Below are 19,868 nucleotides of genomic sequence, written 5' to 3'. Positions count from 1 at the left end.
TATATATTATTAACTTTAAGGTACCGCCACATAGTTCTAAAAATCATATTCCTTTCTATATCCCTCCTTGCACCTCTAATTACTTATCGAATGAACCCTATCACAAAATTAATGTATCTTGCCAATATTGACGTTTTCCGCCTCGGTTAATACTATAGGTACCTATGTAGTATTTTCCAAAGGCTTGTCTCGTAAATATAAAATAAATATGGTATACTTAGATGTTTGAATCACTGATAATATATATATATATATATATATATATATATATACAGAGTGATTCTTTTATCGCTGAACACTCATTATTTCAAAAAGTATTGACTTTTTTCAAGTTTTTTTTTTTAACTTGTAGATTCATGCTTTTCTAAAATTGTATAACATTTTTAGTTTTTCATCCTTATATTAAATAATAAAAAAACTATCAACTTTCGATTTTCAAATGACAACCTACATTGATAATTTAATATATTCATAAATCTATTTGTTTTCATGAATTTTCCCGTTACCACTTTTAAGTTTTGTTAATCCATTAGTGAGTTATAGCTGCTCAAAGTTGGGTGGTTTTTAGGTGTTATAGGTACATACATACCACATAATCATTTCCGTCGCGTCCGGTGAAACGCGATAGCTCCAATTCTAATACTTTTTACACGCGAATAACGCAACGCGATTAGGTATAGCACATTTACACACAAACAGCTACCAAAACCGCCCAATTAGAGCAGCTATATTATATCATCAACAGATCAACGAAAAATTAAAATTTGAACGTGAAAATTCATAGAAAAAATAGCCTTATTAGTTTATAAAATGTTTAGTATGGGTTGATTTGAAAAACAAAAGTTAATAGTGGTTTACTTGATAAATATTAGGATGAAAATATTAAAACTTAACAAGCATGTAGACAAGTACGAAACTAAAATTTAAAAAATAAATTTGAATAAATGTCAATACTTTTTGAAATAATGAGTGTTATAAAATAATCACCTTAATTATATTATACTATATTATATTACTACCTATGTTATTGTATATTATATTTGTGGTATGAATATTGGGCCACGGAAATGTTTTATAATACACGTATAGATGGCGCTTTTACCCCTAGTTGTACCTCACGGCGGTATCGAAACATTTGAGGACCCCTTATAAGGTAATCGATACCATTCCAGTATATTTTAGTCCGTGGTACTAATGAACGCAAATTCCCCATGTTGTACATTTGTAAGACGGACATGACATAACATTACATGTGGATATATGACATTAAATTGTATTTAAATTTCAACTACCAGTTCAATAACTTTGACAAAAATCCACATTCACTTCCCCCCCTCCACCCCCATGAATAATCAGCTAATATTGTACTTTGCCCCTCTTTATAGCCGTATTTTACTATACCTAAAACCGGTTCAATTAAACCGGTTGAATATATGCTAGCTACTCACTAGGCTAAACCGGTGGAAAAAACACACTGCAATGTTTGGACCATATTATTATCATTTACATGTTCGTTGTCTACGTACGGGAAGATGTGGGTTAATTTTAAACTGGTTAGTCATTTAATGTTCATCGGTCACGACTGTTTTAGCGTTGTCAATAATTTTAGCATTTAATACGACAAGAACAGCTATGGATCACCATTCACCAGTAACATAATAAAAGGTATTATTATATAATACTATTATTGATCAAAATATTGATCATGTTTGTGTGCGTGTGTGCGTATTTATGTATAATACATGTTTAATACCTACTTAAGTTATCATACAAGATTATTATATTTTGAAATATAATTACAACAACTACAATGTGTTTCAATGTTAATAATAATTATATAACGAAAATGTCGACGTCGTATATTAAGTAATGTGCGAGTATCCCGCGAGTATCCCGCGAATATCCCGCGAGTATCTGCGAGTATCGTGATGCGAATATCGTGCGAGTATCGTGTTGTTATTGTTACCACAATATCGTTTAATCACATGTTCGTTTACGGGACACCACCATACTACTATAATTATGGGTATAAGTACTAAATACTATTATATTATAATATTCTCCGAGTGACAAAAACGTTTATATGGTGTAAAATATAATAATAATTAATACCTTATGTTGGTATCTTGTCTGCAATGTACGAACTTAACTAAATAAGAGGTACACATCATGTTGTGCCACACGCATTTAGGGATAATATAATTAGACATTGATATATCGATATTTTGTCATCAATATTTGCCCTTCGATAATATCGGTACATTGATATGTTTAGGTCAATAATAATGGAATATTGATATTTATTATTAAAAAAACAAAATAAAATTTCATATTAATTTCATATTTACCAATTTGAATTTTTTAATAAAATTTTTTTTTTCAATGATTGTTTATTATATTTATATATTTGATTTAATAACACCTGCGTTCCGAGAATCTTTAATGGTGATGAGGGGGAGGGTGGCATAGTCAAAAGCATTCACATTTGTTAGTTTTAGATTAGGTACTCTCGTGGTAGGACAAATAATTATAGTTATTTTAGTTTCCACTCAACCCGTGACTCGGTAGAATTTAAAATTAAACAATAAAATCGAATTTGATTAATTTAATAGACCATTGTGTTCAATTTGATATTAATGTGGGCTTATAGCCATATATAAGTGATATATGTACAACATTTCCAGTGTATCTTGGTACACAATAGCCCAAATAAGGATATTGTTTTCATTAGTGTAGCAATTATTTACTTATTTAATAGGTATATATAATACCTAGCTATTACACATAGTGCCGTCACTTGGTAGATTTTCACTAATTTAATACTTTAAGAGCGATGACAATGCGACATTTATGTATATTGATTGGAAAAAAATGAACAAAATATCGATATATCGGTATTTTTCGTAATGATATACGTATCGTCAGATCGATGTTTACATTGTCGACAACATATCAAAAGTATATATTTTATCTATAGTCTGTACCGAATGAGAGCGTACCGGGCGGCGCACGGACTAACGGCGACCAATGACAGAGCGAGTGACTCTGTCATGCGTGCCCGATGGGTAGAGGGGGGGGGGTTTGGATGCGCCAACGCGGTGCGCTCTTATTTGGTGCAAACTATAGTCCATAATATTATTATAATAGCTCCAGACAAATTTACCATCCCCACTGAACCGTTTTCGCAGCACGGTCACATATTAATGCGTTTGAGTTGATGTATTAGGTTGGATAATCTGATTGCGATGGAAATCGAGGGAGCGAACCCGGCGCCTTGCAACTCGGACTCGGACGCAGACGAGAAAACGAAACCGTACAACGCGTACTTCTGTAATAACGAGACGTCCACGTGCATTGAGAACTGGGTAGGTCCCAACTACGGGATCACATCGTTCGATAACATCGGACTGGCCATGCTCACCGTTTTCCAATGCATCACCATGGAGGGGTGGACTACCATCCTGTACTGGGTAAGTTGAACGGCGTATTATAGTTAATATGAAAAAAACAAAAAAATAAATAACGAAAATGATTATATATTATTATGTAGTATAGAAATTAATTTTTCGTCGCGTTTAGATCTTACTAACGTTGTGCCGCGAAATGAAAACTATACATCGATTGTAAATAATTGCGGTTCGTGTTGTTTCGTATCGATTATCCAATCAAAACTTTTACAATTTAAAAATATTTATCAAACGTTTTGTACGCCTTATCTGTTCGATAACTGATAAAACGGTTTTTTTAGCAACTATTATTATACCTCACCTACCTATATAATTATCCTAGTAAGTATTTCCACTTTAATATTTTGAAAACGTGTGACTTCTGCATTTTGTGAATTACGTACATTTGATCTGCCGATATTAATGTTTTTTTGTGGTTTCAGATGAACGATGCGTACGGCGTGCCATTCAATTGGATATATTTTGTACCACTAATTATTCTAGGTTCATTTTTTATGCTCAATTTAGTTCTCGGTGTGCTTAGCGGGTGAGTCTGATTTCTATCGTACTATATTGTAACTAAACTAAACCGCTGAAACATACAACAATAATAATATGATATAATATTATGTTACGGTAAAAATAAACAAACAGACAGACAAGTATCTATTTATAGGATATTATGTTAAAAATATAAACGAATATTCGGTACCTACGTAATAATACCCGATGAGGATTTCTTACGCTTTTGTACGCTTTGCAGAGAGTTCTCGAACGAGAGAACACGCGTAGAACGGCAGGCTAAATATTACAAGATGCGCACGAAAAAAAAATACATCGATATGCTTAATACTTACATTAACTGGATTACGGCAGCAGGTATTTTTATCAATACCGTGTTCTAAACGCGCGTAATTATTTTGCGAACAGTCAATGATACCTTGATAATATGTGTGTATACGTATTTGACCTACCTACATTTTGTGTTCCAACTTTCCAAGTATATAATATAATAATGCCGTTGCCGTTGTGTATATACCTCGAGTACATTGAGTACACGTACATTTTTTTACTTGCCGTCACAAAAATTATTATTACCTGCTGCAATAAAGGCTACCGGGGTTCCGCGCACAATAATATAATATTGAAAAACAAATTATCCAATACAGGGTGATTCTTTTAAGTGGGTACACTAATTATCTCGAAAAGTATTGACTTTTTTCGAAATATATTTTTACATGGTTTCAAGTTGTTAAAAAACCAACCTTTTTGTTAAAAAATTATATTTTTAAATATTTTTTATCCTTATAATTTTTTAAGTTTTTTACTTTTTTGAATGACAACATAGAGTTTTAATTTCATATTCCAAAGCAGAATATTTTTCTAAGTACTTTGCTTCATAAAAATCGAATTTAGGACGATTAGTTTATGAGTTATATGTATTTAAAGTTTAGAAAAGTGGAGTAGTGGACAAACACTTTGCGGGGTAACCCCGTACCACTCCACTCTGCCAATCTAAACATTAAAAAATACTTATAACTCAAAAACTACTAGCCCTAAATTCGATTTTTATGAATCAAAATACTTAGAAAAATATTCTGCTTTGGAATATGAAATTAAAACTCTATGTTGTCATTCAAAAAAGTAAAAAACTTAAAAAATTATAAGGATAAAAAATATTTAAAAATATAATTTTTTAATTAAAACGTTGGTTTTTTAACAACTTGAAACCATGTAAAAAAATATTTTGAAAAAAGTAAATACTTTTCGAGATAATTAGTGTACCCACTTAAAAGAATCACCTTGTATATCCATGCACATGCATATAATAATAATAAACAATAATATAGCGTCCTGCAAAGACCCTGCGTGAGTTTAATTTTGGTTTGGTAATGTTTTTTTTGTTCAAAAACGACACAATAATTTACATATTACAATATATATATATATATATATATATATAATAGTAGATTTCAGTATTTTATAATAGTAGTCCATGTAATATCGATCCTTGTATCCTGGCTTTGTAGAGAATTCGCTAAAGAAAGAGAAAAAGTCGAAAACCGGCAAACGTTCTTGAAGCTAAGGCGACAGCAACAGCTGGAACGCGAGCTCAACGGTTATGTAGACTGGATATGCAAAGCCGGTAAGTGTCGGCTTGAGTTCGAAAATGTTTGTACCCCCGTAGAAATCGTAATGCGTACAGTAATTAAACGGCGACTGTCGCGATGACGTCTCGAACGAATCAACTAACGCGTCGGTTTTTTTTTATGTTTTCTGTCGCTTTTTCGATGCTGTAGAGGAGGTCATCCTGGCCGAAGAACGGACTACGGATGAGGAGAGAAGACACATTATCGAAGGTAAACATCACGCCGAACGACTTCGGCGTTATTGATTTATTTTTTTCGACGTTACATTCGGTTTTCCTCGAAAAGAATATTATTATTATTATCATACTGTACCCACCTCTACCCTTATTACATATATTATTAAGTTATACCTGCGTAATATTACAATGCGACGTGTTTTTACGGTTTCTCGCAGCGAGAAGAAGAGCTGACATAAAAAGGAAAAAACTGAAAACGTTGGGAAAAAGCAAGAGCACCGAATCCGAGGAAGAGTGCGAGGAAGAAGAAGCCGATGAAGGTAAACACGATAATATACGTAAATTTCTCTGTGCTGCGTGGCGATTGCATATGGCGTGGATTCCGGGGGGTGATAAACGCCCCGTGTTTCTATTGTGATATGCCGTTGGTGGCTAATAAACGTTTTCTCCCGTCTCCTATAATATTATGATAATGTTTCATTACAGTGTATATAACTAAAACCTATTAAAACCTTATCGATATGTTCAATGTTATGTTTCAGTGCTTGGTAAAGGCAAAAAAGGTACGGTTTTTTTTGTTTCACGTATAAGAGGGATGTACATCAAGCGTGAGTTTTGCCTAGAACGTTTTGTTTGAGATGAGGGTGTTATTTAGAAACGCCCGGAATTTTATTCACTGCGAAAGAACACAAACTTTTGCATGTCCGAGGCGCGTGTGTTTGTGTACGTGTGATGTATGCGTGTGTGCGTACAAGAGTGAACAGTTGATAATAATATTTAGATATATTATTATATATATATATATAGTAGTCATAGACAATGTTATTATAATTAAAACAATCAACTTGTGTACATAATACGAATTTGTAGAGAAAAAATACACTTTGTTTCAAACATAAAATATGTATATTATTACATTATAACAGTTATTATTAAACGGTGTTGCTGATTCCACAGCGGCGGTTATATGGACGATTATGATAGCGTTACGTGCGCGGTATCCAACGATTTCACATTATATTTACCGATAAAACTATACCTTGGTATACGAACGGTTGTATTATTACGAGCAAATTATTATTTTGTTTAAATTACTATTGTACAGTCGTGTACTGTAATATTATCATCACGATCAGAATCATTGCTTTTTATTTTATTTATATTATTATCTATCTATTCTCCCGTCACTTATCTATACGTTTTTTGTCGTCCGAATCATTAAATTACTATTGAAAAGTACCTACCTATCTACCTATCTATGCCCACGATAGGTATAATATTAATTACTTGTACGACGTTATGCTTTCACACATATAACCGCTGCCGGCTAGCCATTGGTGTTTTATTATAACGAGTTTATCGGTAGACAGAATAGCGTATATTATACATAGATCAGTAGTGTTTTGCCAAGATTAATGAAAACAATCTATTACGAATCCGCAGGTTTCCCGCGCACTCCGACGTTCAAAGACCGAATGCGGAAAAAGGGCGTTTGTGCTTCCATGTGGAGAGCCGAAAAACGATTTAGGTTTTGGATCAGACGCATGGTAAAAGCGCAATGGTTCTATTGGTTCGTCATCGTATTAGTGTTTTTTAATACAGTGTTCGTGGCTATCGAACATCACAAACAACCAGAATACATAACGAATTTTGTCTGTAAGACTTTTCATTGATTTAACTTTTTTTTGCTTTCTTCATAATTTTATTCTTTTAACAACCGCGTTAAAAAAAAAAAAAAAATGTTTTCCGCGATTTTTATTTTTATTGTTATTATTAATATTAATTGTAACGGTTTTGAAAATAACAGTTTATTCTGAGTACGTGTTCCTCATGCTCTTCATGGCCGAAATGTTCATTAAGATGTACGCGCTCGGCATACGGATATACTTTGATTCCGCGTTCAACCGTTTCGATTGCGTCGTAATCATGGGTTCCATATTCGAAGTCGTTTGGTCAGCTGTCAAAGGTGGTTCCTTTGGTTTGTCTGTGCTGAGAGCACTTCGGTTGTTAAGAATATTCAAAGTGACAAAGTAAATTTTTCGCGTTTTTATATTTATTTTAAAGCCTGGGTATAAACGAGTTAAAAAGTTAAAGTTGAGTTGACTTTAACTTTTTAACTTAAATTTTGAAAATTCAATTTTCATCGACTTAACTGATTTGTATTGTAAATTTAATAAATAACAAGTTAAATTTAATCGAATCCACGTTACATTTATTGAAACATAATAATTAACAAATAAAATATATAATACAATTATTATTGATGATGCATATTATAGCTTAAATATTTACATTTTGTTAATAATATATGCAAAAAAATATTTAACTTAAACGAATTAATTTACTTTAAACTTTTTAGTGTTTTCTATCAACTAAACTTAACTCAATTAAAAATTATCATTGACTTGCCCAGGCTTTCTTAATTATATTATTATCCGACGTAGTCGTCTGTAAAACACTCTTAGAGTCATGTCGGGTACACCACAGCCACGTAATTCCTTATCGTATCGTCTCAGGTATTGGTCTTCGTTGAGGAACCTCGTGATATCGTTACTCAACTCCATGAGATCAATTATATCGTTGCTTTTCCTACTGTTTTTGTTCATACTGATATTTGCACTGCTCGGTATGCAGTTGTTCGGTGGGCAGTTCAATTTCGAGGAAGGAACGCCCGCAACAAATTTCAACACGTTCCCAATAGCTCTGCTAACCGTGTTTCAAGTTAGTTACTCGCATAAAAATATCTTATATTACTATCATTATTATTAATATTTTTAATTATATTATTAATTTCACCCTAAGATTTTGACCGGCGAAGATTGGAACGAAGTCATGTATCAAGGCATTAGAAGTCAAGCCCAGACTCAAGGTGGAGGGATGATATATGCTCTGTACTTTATTATCTTAGTATTGTTTGGTAACTATACGCTGTTGAATGTGTTCTTGGCCATTGCCGTCGACAATTTAGCGAACGCACAAGAATTAACAGCTGCCGAGGAAGAACAAGAAGAAGAGGACAAAGAGGTAAGTGGGAGCGGTAGGTAAATATTATATTATGATGCTTTTCATTCATGCTGGTGCTTATATTGTATAGAAACAACAACAAGAACTCGAGAAGGAAATGGAAGCATTACAAATGAGTACTGACCCGTCCAAGATGGAAATGATACCAACATCGCCATCGCAAAATTCCAGGTAAAACATTTGATAACCATGTTCATGAGTGTTTTTGACATTAATTTATGAAATAATTCGAAGTGTTTCACTTATCAGACATCACCGAAAACACCATTCGGACGAACCTGACAGCAAAGTAGAAGAAGAGGAAGAAGACGAAGGACCGAAACCTATGTTACCGTATTCATCTATGTTTTTATTGTCACCTACCAACGGGTAATTTTTTATAGTCTACACTAAAATTTTAATTTGTATTAATTTTCCCTCTCACGCTTAATACCTACTCATTGCATATTGCTTTAATTTTGCTTACAGTATTAGAAGAGCCGCTCATTGGATCGTCAATCTAAGATATTTTGATTTTTTTATCATGCTGATTATCATTTTGAGCAGTGTGGCATTAGCCGCCGAAGATCCGATTAACGATGATTCGGATTGGAACGATTATTTGGACGTAGTCGACAACGTGTTCACGGTGATTTTTGCCATAGAAATGATACTAAAGGTAAGAGGCAGCAACTGGACACTGTGAAACGAAAACCCTCTGTAACAAGGATACTCTATAACGCTACTTATGTGTATTGTTGCAGATAATCGATCTAGGGGTAATTTTACATCCCGGTTCGTACCTCAGAGAGTTTTGGAACATAATGGATGCAGTTGTGGTCATCTGCGCGTTCGCTTCATTCATATTCCAAAAGGGGTAATGTACCAAAATAACAAAACCAATGGCTAAGAATCCAAAAGTTGTTTTTGTCCGAAATTTTAATCAAAACTGTTTTATTAGAATCTATTGCGTTTCCAATGATTGATATCATTCTGCCCATTATTCATACATAATTCTAAAACCATATTATACTGGCCTCTTAAACGTCATGTCCAGAACTATTAGTTATGTCAAAAACAAAACATCCAATAATCTATAGTGTACCTACGTCCTACTTGTATTATGTATTTGAAACATAAAATAGATTTTATGTCTTTATGACCTAATAATAATAATTATTATTTATAATACATACGGACGAGTAAATAAAATCATTACGCTGATAACAAACACGAAAAGATAAATAATGTTTAAAATGCGTAAATTTACTAAAGTAAGTAAAATAAATTAAATGTAATAATAATATTATGATTTGTAATAAAATAAGTACCACATACAGATAACAAAGAAAAAATTCGAACACCAATGAAATGTCTTGAAAACTGATACTTTTTTTCATTAATTTCTATAACTTTACATTTTAGTGTTACTTGAACCTACAATTAGTGGCATTTTAAGTATGAACTATGGTCCCATCGTTATTTAGTAAAATTTTCCTGACCACATGCGCTTTCTCGTTTATGTTACAGAGGTGGTTCCGTCGGCACTAACTTGTCGACTATCAAGTCGCTTCGCGTGTTGCGAGTATTGCGACCGCTGAAGACCATCAAGCGCGTGCCCAAGCTCAAAGCTGTGTTCGACTGTGTGGTCAATTCTCTGAAGAACGTGATCAACATACTTATCGTGTACATACTATTTCATTTCATCTTTGCTGTAATTGCAGTTCAGCTGTTCCACGGCAAGTTTTTTTACTGCAACGACAGCAGCAAATCCGTCAACGGCACATGCCAGTGAGTATATTATAATGATGTAAGTGTGCATTACCGCACGTAAAAAACGTTTAGTCTGATCACTCCGTTCACAAGTTTATAAAAAAGTGTTGCAATTACGTATGGACGAAATTATACATACTTACATCTTTTGAAGTTGTGTATTGATAAAACACGTGTGTTCCATAAAAAATATAAATTATAAACATAAGGCTTTTTCAACTGTATAAGTTTTTAGATTCTGAGCGGAGCGAGGAATGTATTGGTTTTACCATAGTGTTTATTTATTTTTATTTTTATTTTTTATTCTGTAGACACTTTTTCTCCCTCTAAACTTGCTCAAAAGTATCAAGTATAGCATCTTTTCTGAATGGTAGTGTTCATGAGCTGGTACTTTAGACAGATCATTTTTTCATTTTCGAAACGGTACTCGAAATAAAAGCGGTAATAATAGATAAATAAAGTCAATGAATAAACAACGACATTGTAATAATTTTCAAAATACTTCAATCGCGTACAGAATAGCAAAACTGTTAGTTACTGTTTGCAATGGTTAACGCTCAAATCGGCTGAGGGAGTCTTTTTTTATTATCGCTCTCAATTATAAAATATAACTTCAAAAATAACCAAAATTTCAAATACCTTAATCCCCTACTATAGTAATTGGTGCCTTAATAAATCGTTTTTGGTAGTTGTACAATTAATAATATGATAACACAAAACTTGGTACCTAATACAATAATATAAATGAAACTGAATAATTTAAATAAAATATCCCTAAAATATATTATAATCAAACATAATTTTTCGTAATACAAAATCGCTCGATGCTAATGACCGAAACCACGCTAACAACTGTGCAAGTGCTTCGTCCGGTTGATGACTATGTATAATAACTATGATCGTTTGCAATTTACAGGGGTTATTATTTCAAATATGAAGCCGGCGACACGGAAGACGTAAATTCGCAAAAGTTTATACCAACCTCGGAGAAGAGGGTATGGGATCAACAGGCCTTCTACTACGATAACGTGGCTGTGGCCATGTTGACACTGTTCGCCGTCCAAACGGGCGAAGGATGGCCCCAGTGCGTAAACACTCGGCTGTGACGCGAATTATAAATAGAGCAAGGACTTTCAAGCATTTTTGCGGCAACGCTAATAAACCATTTTACAATAATTATAATTATATACCACTCGGTATGATGTTATATTTAAAAAAAAAAAAATTATTTTTTAAATACAGTGAAACCTCTTTTGACGGACACCTCCAACTAACGGACGGAATTTTGGGAACGGCCACATTTGTACTCATAGTATTTACCATCTTAATAACTGACATCTCCGAATAGTGGACGAAATTTAGTGACCGAGAGTGTCCGGTGTTTAGAGGTTCCACTGTATTATTACGTCTTAATTTCATCCTCAAGAATTGCTAACGTAAAATATTTATCGATAAACGCTATGAAGTTGTACGTTTATAATGAATGTTCAAAAAATTTAAGCCTCGAAAAGTTTAAAATATATAAAAAAAATATATGCGTTCTTGCTCTATTTATAAATAACACACGTCGCAGTTTACATTATATTATGTCAGATAGAAGTGTGTCATAGGATAGACTGACTGGAATTTTCGTTGTTTCCATCAGGGTGTTGCAAAATTCGATAGCGGCCACTGAAGAGGACCACGGGCCCATACCGAATTATCACATCGAGAGGTCGTTGTTCTACATAATTTATTTTATCGTGTTTCCTTTCTTCTTTGTCAACATATTCGTCGCGTTGATCATCATTACGTTTCAAGAGCAGGGAGAGGCTGAACTACAAGACGGTGAAATTGATAAAAACCAGGTAGGACATTGCTCGTAGTGTAGTACTATTGCTGTAATGCAGTGATGAAGCCAAGATTTTTCTTTGCGGAGGATAATCTATTTAATTTACGCAGACTAAGTTTCACTAGGGTCTCCCATTTAGGTTAGCCAAAACCTAACTGATTTCGAAGTTTCATTTTAAATTTCGATTCCTGTATGGCTGTACAAAGTTGTATTTGCAGTAACTTTCGTAGACTATAGTAATAATTTTTAATTTTCTTGAAATTGGTATACAGCCCCTTAGCACACCTCCCTCCTTAGGCAACGCTACTGTCGTAACGATAGGGATACCAAACTAATAACTTTTCTGATGGTTTATTGGTATTAGTGAGCGTTTTCAATGATTCATCTGAAGAATTTTAGTTATGTTTAAGCGTCCATTCTTTCTCCAAATTAAATATATTTCTTGGCTACAGACTATCGGTGTAAGTGTGCAACACTAGCCTTCTTGCCCTCTTTAGTGACGTCTTTTTGCAATTTATTTTAAAATTTACAAAATACGATTATTAATATAACGTTTACGAGTATGCGTTATATCATTATTAACTAATTATTTTATCACCATAATATTATAATATCGTATTAACATAATAATTTCAACAAACTTCAATCCTCTCTTGACGCACACCGCTCTATATGGTATCCGTAACCGCACTACATGCGCTCGATTTTCGCAGATTTTCTTCATCGTCCAAACGTCATATTATGACATTATTATTATTTTTTTGTATTTGTTCATTGAAACGGCCTTTAGGTCTTGGTCAATGCTTATCCCAAGTGGGTAGTAGGGAGATCAGGTGAACTATTTATCTATGTATATATCACTATATACATGATACTACCGCCTTCTCCAAGAGGATACATGTGCGGTCTTCACTCCCAGTGAAGTGGGACTTAGTTGGAAACCGGATGACGCAATCGGACGACAACTTGGGGATTTGGTGATCACGTAGAACCGCATTTTTTTTTGCACTTTGGTATGAATCGAACCGATGACTGTGTGAGTCGTAGTCAACTGTGTGACCACTGCGCCACTCCGGCCCTAATGACATTATTATGAATAATAAATATTACGTCATTGCGTTTTTAAACCATAGATCACCTTTTGACGTATTATTAAAAATGCAGCTTTGTTGTGGTAAAAAAAAAAAAAAAACGATTGGGAGACTTTACCTATGTATACATGTATACAAACTATAAAGAGAGATAGGTAGCTGTGATGTGTTTATTCTTCGCTGTACTACTCACCAACTAATTACTTCCACGTTAATCCCCCGACCAGGAGACCGCGTCACTGCGTTAACCAAACATATCAACCGGTGATGTGGTATAAATATTAAATAGTATACCTAATAGTGTTAATGACGATTGCCGATTGATCGTGTGTTTCAGAAATCGTGTATCGATTTTACTATACAAGCGAAACCGCTGGAGAGGTACATGCCAAAAGACAGGAACAGTATGAAATACAAAATATGGCGCCTAGTAGTATCTACGCCGTTTGAATATTTCATCATGATACTGATCGTCTTGAACACGCTGTTACTCATGATGAAGGTAAGTCTATCGTCGTCGGTGCGCCGTTGGACGCGTTTCGTCACATATAAATTTTATGAAACATGTTTAGCCGTAAAATTTTTTGTCCTTATTGAAATATAATATAGTAATTATTACTGTCGTACCGTCGGATGTTTGTTGAACTCGTTTATTTTTATTATTAATATTATAATCATCATGTATTTAACATGATAGTTAATTTACGCACCAAACAACAACGACTACAATACTATACTATTATTTGTATAATAGTAATAATTTGAAAATTATTATTACGAGAATAAACTACAAATACGAACGAAATGTTGACAATATTATCGTCACGAGAGTACAACGCAGTGATTTATTGTAGTACAAATTTTTTCGTGAAATCGACGTTTTTACTTATCGCGGAGATTACTATTAGAGTTATTTTGATTTTGAATAAATTATCGACCAACATATTTTATTGCATGCACAATTTGTTTAAGCTGATCACTCCTATTTGCTGTGGATATCACACACATCATGGTTTTAATTTTTTTAAATTTATTTTATTTTCAGGTTGCTTATGTTTATCTTTTTCTCTATTATTCAGCATAACTTTTGCTTTCAACTTCTAACAAAAAAAAAAAAAAAAATGAATTAATAAATACTAAATTGATTTAACTAAACGCATTGCTGCCTTTTATATCGATTTATTTATTTCTTCATTTTGTTGTCGACTAACTGATAACATATATTTTTATTTAAATAAATTGTATCAGTCTATACAACGAAAACGGTTATAATATAATTGTGTAACATTTGTGAAATGTTATTTTATTATATTTAGTTCACTATCAGAACAATTAATGCTCTTCGTTCTTTCACTCGATCTTTCTTTCTTTCTTTCTTTCGTTATTTTTTTTTTCACTTTAATGGTTGATGATTGTTTGTTTTTTATTCATTTTTATAGTTTTATCAACAAAAAAAATCCTACAAGACTGCTCTACATTACATGAACATGGTGTTTACTGGCATGTTTACCATTGAGTGCGTACTCAAAATTTTGGCGTTCGGAGTCAGGGTAAGAGAACACGTGCCAAGTAGTAGTAACCATAATATTTCGATTAATATAATAGATATTGTCTAGAATTACAAAAAATCATTTATCACTCTAAAGTATAAATAATATAATATAATATGTTATATAATATGTTCATATTACCGTCGCTTCGCATATTATATTATACTTTAAAAACTTTAATTATTGTTTGTTAAGTTATTTTTGTTTTGAAACGTTTTACAAATTTTGGTTACAAAAAAAAAATGATTGATATTATTATTACAATGATATATGTTCGTTACGTGCTTTCCATTGAATTTGCTCCTCTAAATAAGAATAAAAATCGTTTAATCGTATTAGTCTCACTGACAACAATCCTCTTTGAAAATAATTAATTTCAAAAATTAACTACCTACCTACCGGAATGAAGTGTACAATGCTATATATTCCACCTACTTACTACACTGCAGAGATATAATTCTACAGCGTTTCTAAGGTAAGTGGTCTCGAAATTTTATGGACTGTTCCAATAAATATGATGACGTGAGTTTTACAGACACATACTACTTATAGCTGCCACTTTATTATGTTATGTTCTTTGCATATAGTGTTATGTAGACAAACAAGCATGATTTATTCATGTATTATCGTGTGTGTGTGTGTATTTGATATGGTACCTTTATGTCCGCTTATGTCTTGCGTTTTGAATTCTATGTTATTATTTCGCATGCCACAACTACTATACTGATATTGTTAATTTGTTTTTTTTTTTTTTTTAATAAGATCCTATAATATAATTCCATCGAATTCAGGGTTAAATATATTATAATTATTATTGTATATACCTCTTATACCCACCGGGTTGGTAAATGGTGGGGTAGGGGGTACTCGTCGTGATCTGCATGTTTACCGCTACGAAAATATAATATGGCGCGCGCAGTCATCGTCGTATATCGCTTCGTTTTATGCTCAGTCTTGAGCCACAATGGATTCAACATTTCCACACACGGATTCACAAACGCGATAGTACAAGATGTATATATATATTATATATATATATATTATATTCTTGTCATCGTTGTGGTATTATATGTGACACTATATAATATCCTGCAGCACACAGCTATAAAATAGTACACAATATTATAATTATAGTTAGGTATTATTATTATTGTTGTTGTTATTATTATTATTATTATCATCATTATGATAATCCTAAGGATTCGTTAGATTCGTATTTCTGAAATTCATCTGAATGTCTTAAACATCTGACATGTTTTATATACATTATAATATAATAATATAATAGTTTAATGACTAAACTATCACAATTTTTTTTCAGAATTTATGGTAAAAAAAAAAATGATGTTATTTCCATTGTTTTCTTTCGAGTTTTTCACAAACTTAAATACCAAAATCGGATGTTATTATATTATATATATATATATATATATATATATATATATATATATATATATTATACCTATATATATATATAATATATATAAATATGTATAGATTGTACAAATTAGATTTTTTTTTTTTTTTTACCAGTACCAAAGTTTTATTATTAGATACAATATTATTAACCAAAGTCATTAAATTAGTTGCCTGTGTAATATTAAATCGTTGCTTTTATTTGGTTGTTTATTTCGTGGCTGCAGCACCATCGCGAATCGCATCTACTTAACAATGTTCTACTGAACCTCAATCATTTATTGACGCTGCTATTCCTGGTAGAATGTGTCTTAAAACTCATCGCGTTTGGATGCAAGGTAAATGATAATTTATAAATGCTATGATTTATCTATGATAAATTAATTATAATCTAATATTTTGTAATATTGTATAACGATGATATTATACATTATTTTCATAGACCTATACGATTAAAAATAAATTAATATATTGCTCCTAATATTTATAATTTATTTTTGTTTTCGACCTTCTTTGTACGAATATGTGCCACATCCTCCCACGGTGATTCCAATGGAAAGCATGCGTATATACAATATTTACACTAATCACAATAATAATAATTTTTTTTTTTTAATTAATTCAACATAGTATATAATATATGATTATGTATTTGCACACAAACGTCTAACCAAAACACATTGTTTGCTTAACGAAATGGTTTTCAGAATTTTTTTAAAGATCCGTGGAATATTTTCGACTTTATTACGGTCATTGGAAGTATCGTGGACGCGCTGGTCATCGAATTTGGGGTAAGATATTTTTAATAATACTATGTATATGCATTTATAACCATTTTAGCAGCTACGTATTCTTTCCTATGCATATAATATAACATAATATTTATGAATCATGTAAAAATTAAAAAAAAAATGATGTATTTTACATTTAAAATTATTAAGTTCTGAATGCAAGTGTGTGTTCGTCTATATGGTTGTCTCTCTCATACGTATTATAAAATACTAATATTTTATAACAAATGCTACATATATAAATCGTTGACGAAGAGACAACACCGATTGTCTCACATTTTAAGTGAATCTATTGTATTTATTTAACGCATATCAGAGCATTATAATCGCACTATAGATATCTGCATCAACTGCGGAGAAATGGACTTTTTTTTAACTGCCGTAAAACTTGCGAAAACTGAGACAGGCGGTGTTGTTGTTACGTCAGGTGACGATGTTTGATATTATTATATGATTAATCTATATTGTTGAGAACCCAAGTTTACGTTCCTATATAATTAATACATAACTATATATACCAATATTTTTAGCGACCACTTTGTGCGCTGCATAATATTTCGGTCATCGTGAATATTTTTCAGTCCATCGCTACACACGCTTTACATAGACATAAACCTATTAATATTATCATCCTTTTTTCCCAAAAATATTATTGTAGCGAACCGACCGGCACGTTGTCGATTTCGTCCCTTAACGATATTCACATTATATTATATTAAATAAACTTTCCGCGACGTAACTTAGAGCTTTAAAATACCCATATAGTATTGATGCCGGTGAAATGCTTTTCGAACCGTTTTCATCTCTGTACTTTTGACAGAATATTCACTATAAATGTAAAATCTATAAAACGCAGGCGCCATGCAAAAATTATGTAGTGATGATGTTCGCAAACCGCAATTTTAGGTACACTAAGATAAGCCAGTCGGGTTACAGATCGAGACTTTCTTTACCTACATTATAATATTTTTATCGAACCAAATAAAATGTAGAGTAATATTATGATATAGCATAAACCAAAAATTTGGTCAAGATTCGAGAACATGAATGGACACCGAGTCTAAGTCGACGTTTATCGGAAATTCGCATGCAATAAACTAAAAATACCTATTAATACTAATCTGAATATAAAAATAAAACAATAAACTTTCAAAAGCATCTGTAACATGTTTACTCTTGTATAGGAACGCCTCGTATATGTGTACCGAATTGTGTTCCCGAAAAATATAGAAAAAGACATACCACCGAAAATGATGTTCGGAGAAATTGTGGAGGTAAATTTTATATTTAAAACATCAGGAGTACGCCAATTTGTTGCATCCGACGTAGACCGCACTTGTATACTGTTGAAGAATGTGTCTTTTGTAATTTTTTTTTTTTTGGTCTTTGGACATGGATTTTATTTTTTATTTTATTTTATTTTTGAGAAAAAAAATATACATATTTGTTTATTTTGCGACACAATGGCTATCGAAAAATTGCTCTTACTAATTAAGCAGCAACCAAATATATATATATATATATATATATATATTTACATTTATTAGGACACTTATTTAGAAAACAGTTGTCCACAATCACAATTTTATTATATTATAGTCAGTTAAATATTTGTGTGTAACGATTTACACCTGCTGTGTGATGACAATACTCAACACGATTTGTTTTGTTTAAAATTATATTATAACCTAGTAAAATCAAAAATAATATGTTCGATTTTTGTGTAGGCGCGTCCTATCATTCTTATTTTTTGGGGACCTTAACCGCAAAGGTGGCCTACGTACAGCTTGAATACGCGTGATATCATAAAAATCGTTTTTATCGCCAACATACAGTAGTTTTAATTTTAAACGTCAATCCGGATTTCTGAGGTATTTAATAGTATTGTGCTTAAATACTATTTATAATTCTTTCGTTATAACCGTAGTTGATTGTCCTTTATTTTTTCGTTCAATTTTTCCCGTCAAATCGGATGATTATTATCATAATTATTGATATTATTTTGTCGTTTACGGAAATTGAAAACAATTATAATAATTAATAATTCATTAAGGGTTACTCGGATTTTTGGTCTATGTTTTTATACCTATGACATTACTATAGTGACTTTGATATTGTGAATATAAAGCTGTTTTATACGCGTAGGTATATCATAATACTATATGTATAGTAGTACGAAATACGTTTGATTATATCCTATTTTATAATTATTAGTATTACAATCCAATATTTTAGAAAAAAGTAGTGAGTATTGATGTTTATACCACACATAGGTACTACTGTCATATAACTAATTATATATTAATACATCTAATGCATTATTAGTATTATAGTAGGTACCCAAAGTACAATAATATTATTTATCATCGTAGCAACATATTATTATTAATACTATTATACACATAGAAACACACCATGGCTAGTATATTGTTATATTATAGCATATTATTTAAACTGACCTTTGAATAATAAGAATAGTATAAGTTATTAATAATAACTGTAGTTATTGTCATTATTTTTTGTAGAGTATTTTGTTACACAATATATAGCATTCAAAAATAATAATATACGTAAATTATTACAGTATAGAAAATATAACAATATTATATATATATATATATTTTAAACCACCTTTGTTTTC

At 31.9% G+C, this 19,868-nt stretch overlaps 1 protein-coding gene across 17 annotated transcripts in view; it reads left to right on the top strand.

The window, feature by feature from the left end:
* Window positions 1–19,868, top strand: part of cac (calcium voltage-gated channel subunit cacophony) — a 277,952-nt gene that overhangs the window by 229,327 nt on the left and 28,757 nt on the right. For 10 of the 17 annotated variants that reach the window (XM_089223696.1, XM_089223711.1, XM_089223697.1 and 7 more), the window contains 21 exons: window positions 3,227–3,470; window positions 3,890–3,993; window positions 5,477–5,592; window positions 5,747–5,806; window positions 5,991–6,092; window positions 6,315–6,335; window positions 7,216–7,428; window positions 7,580–7,802; window positions 8,289–8,493; window positions 8,575–8,796; window positions 8,867–8,967; window positions 9,031–9,165; window positions 9,265–9,454; window positions 9,540–9,652; window positions 10,306–10,566; window positions 11,465–11,632; window positions 12,194–12,395; window positions 13,808–13,972; window positions 14,910–15,020; window positions 17,144–17,227; window positions 18,412–18,501. In XM_089223696.1, the coding sequence (XP_089079822.1) occupies window positions 3,227–3,470; window positions 3,890–3,993; window positions 5,477–5,592; window positions 5,747–5,806; window positions 5,991–6,092; window positions 6,315–6,335; window positions 7,216–7,428; window positions 7,580–7,802; window positions 8,289–8,493; window positions 8,575–8,796; window positions 8,867–8,967; window positions 9,031–9,165; window positions 9,265–9,454; window positions 9,540–9,652; window positions 10,306–10,566; window positions 11,465–11,632; window positions 12,194–12,395; window positions 13,808–13,972; window positions 14,910–15,020; window positions 17,144–17,227; window positions 18,412–18,501 (3,130 nt within the window). Of the gene's footprint in view, window positions 1–993; window positions 2,027–3,226; window positions 3,471–3,889; window positions 3,994–5,476; window positions 5,593–5,746; window positions 5,807–5,990; window positions 6,093–6,314; window positions 6,336–7,215; window positions 7,429–7,579; window positions 7,803–8,288; window positions 8,494–8,574; window positions 8,797–8,866; window positions 8,968–9,030; window positions 9,166–9,264; window positions 9,455–9,539; window positions 9,653–10,305; window positions 10,567–11,464; window positions 11,633–12,193; window positions 12,396–13,807; window positions 13,973–14,909; window positions 15,021–17,143; window positions 17,228–18,411; window positions 18,502–19,868 lie in introns of those variants that run through there. The other 7 variants (XM_089223701.1, XM_089223700.1, XM_089223713.1 and 4 more) reach the window with 5 other exon arrangements.

This window comes from Diuraphis noxia, unplaced genomic scaffold (genome assembly GCF_037042655.1).
Source record: "Diuraphis noxia isolate RWA-SAM2 unplaced genomic scaffold, SU_Dnox_SAM2 contig0003, whole genome shotgun sequence".
In the NCBI taxonomy this organism is placed as follows: Eukaryota; Metazoa; Arthropoda; class Insecta; order Hemiptera; family Aphididae; genus Diuraphis; species Diuraphis noxia.
Note: the sequence above shows the minus strand (reverse complement) of the source record. Positions and strands in the feature narration are given on the sequence as shown.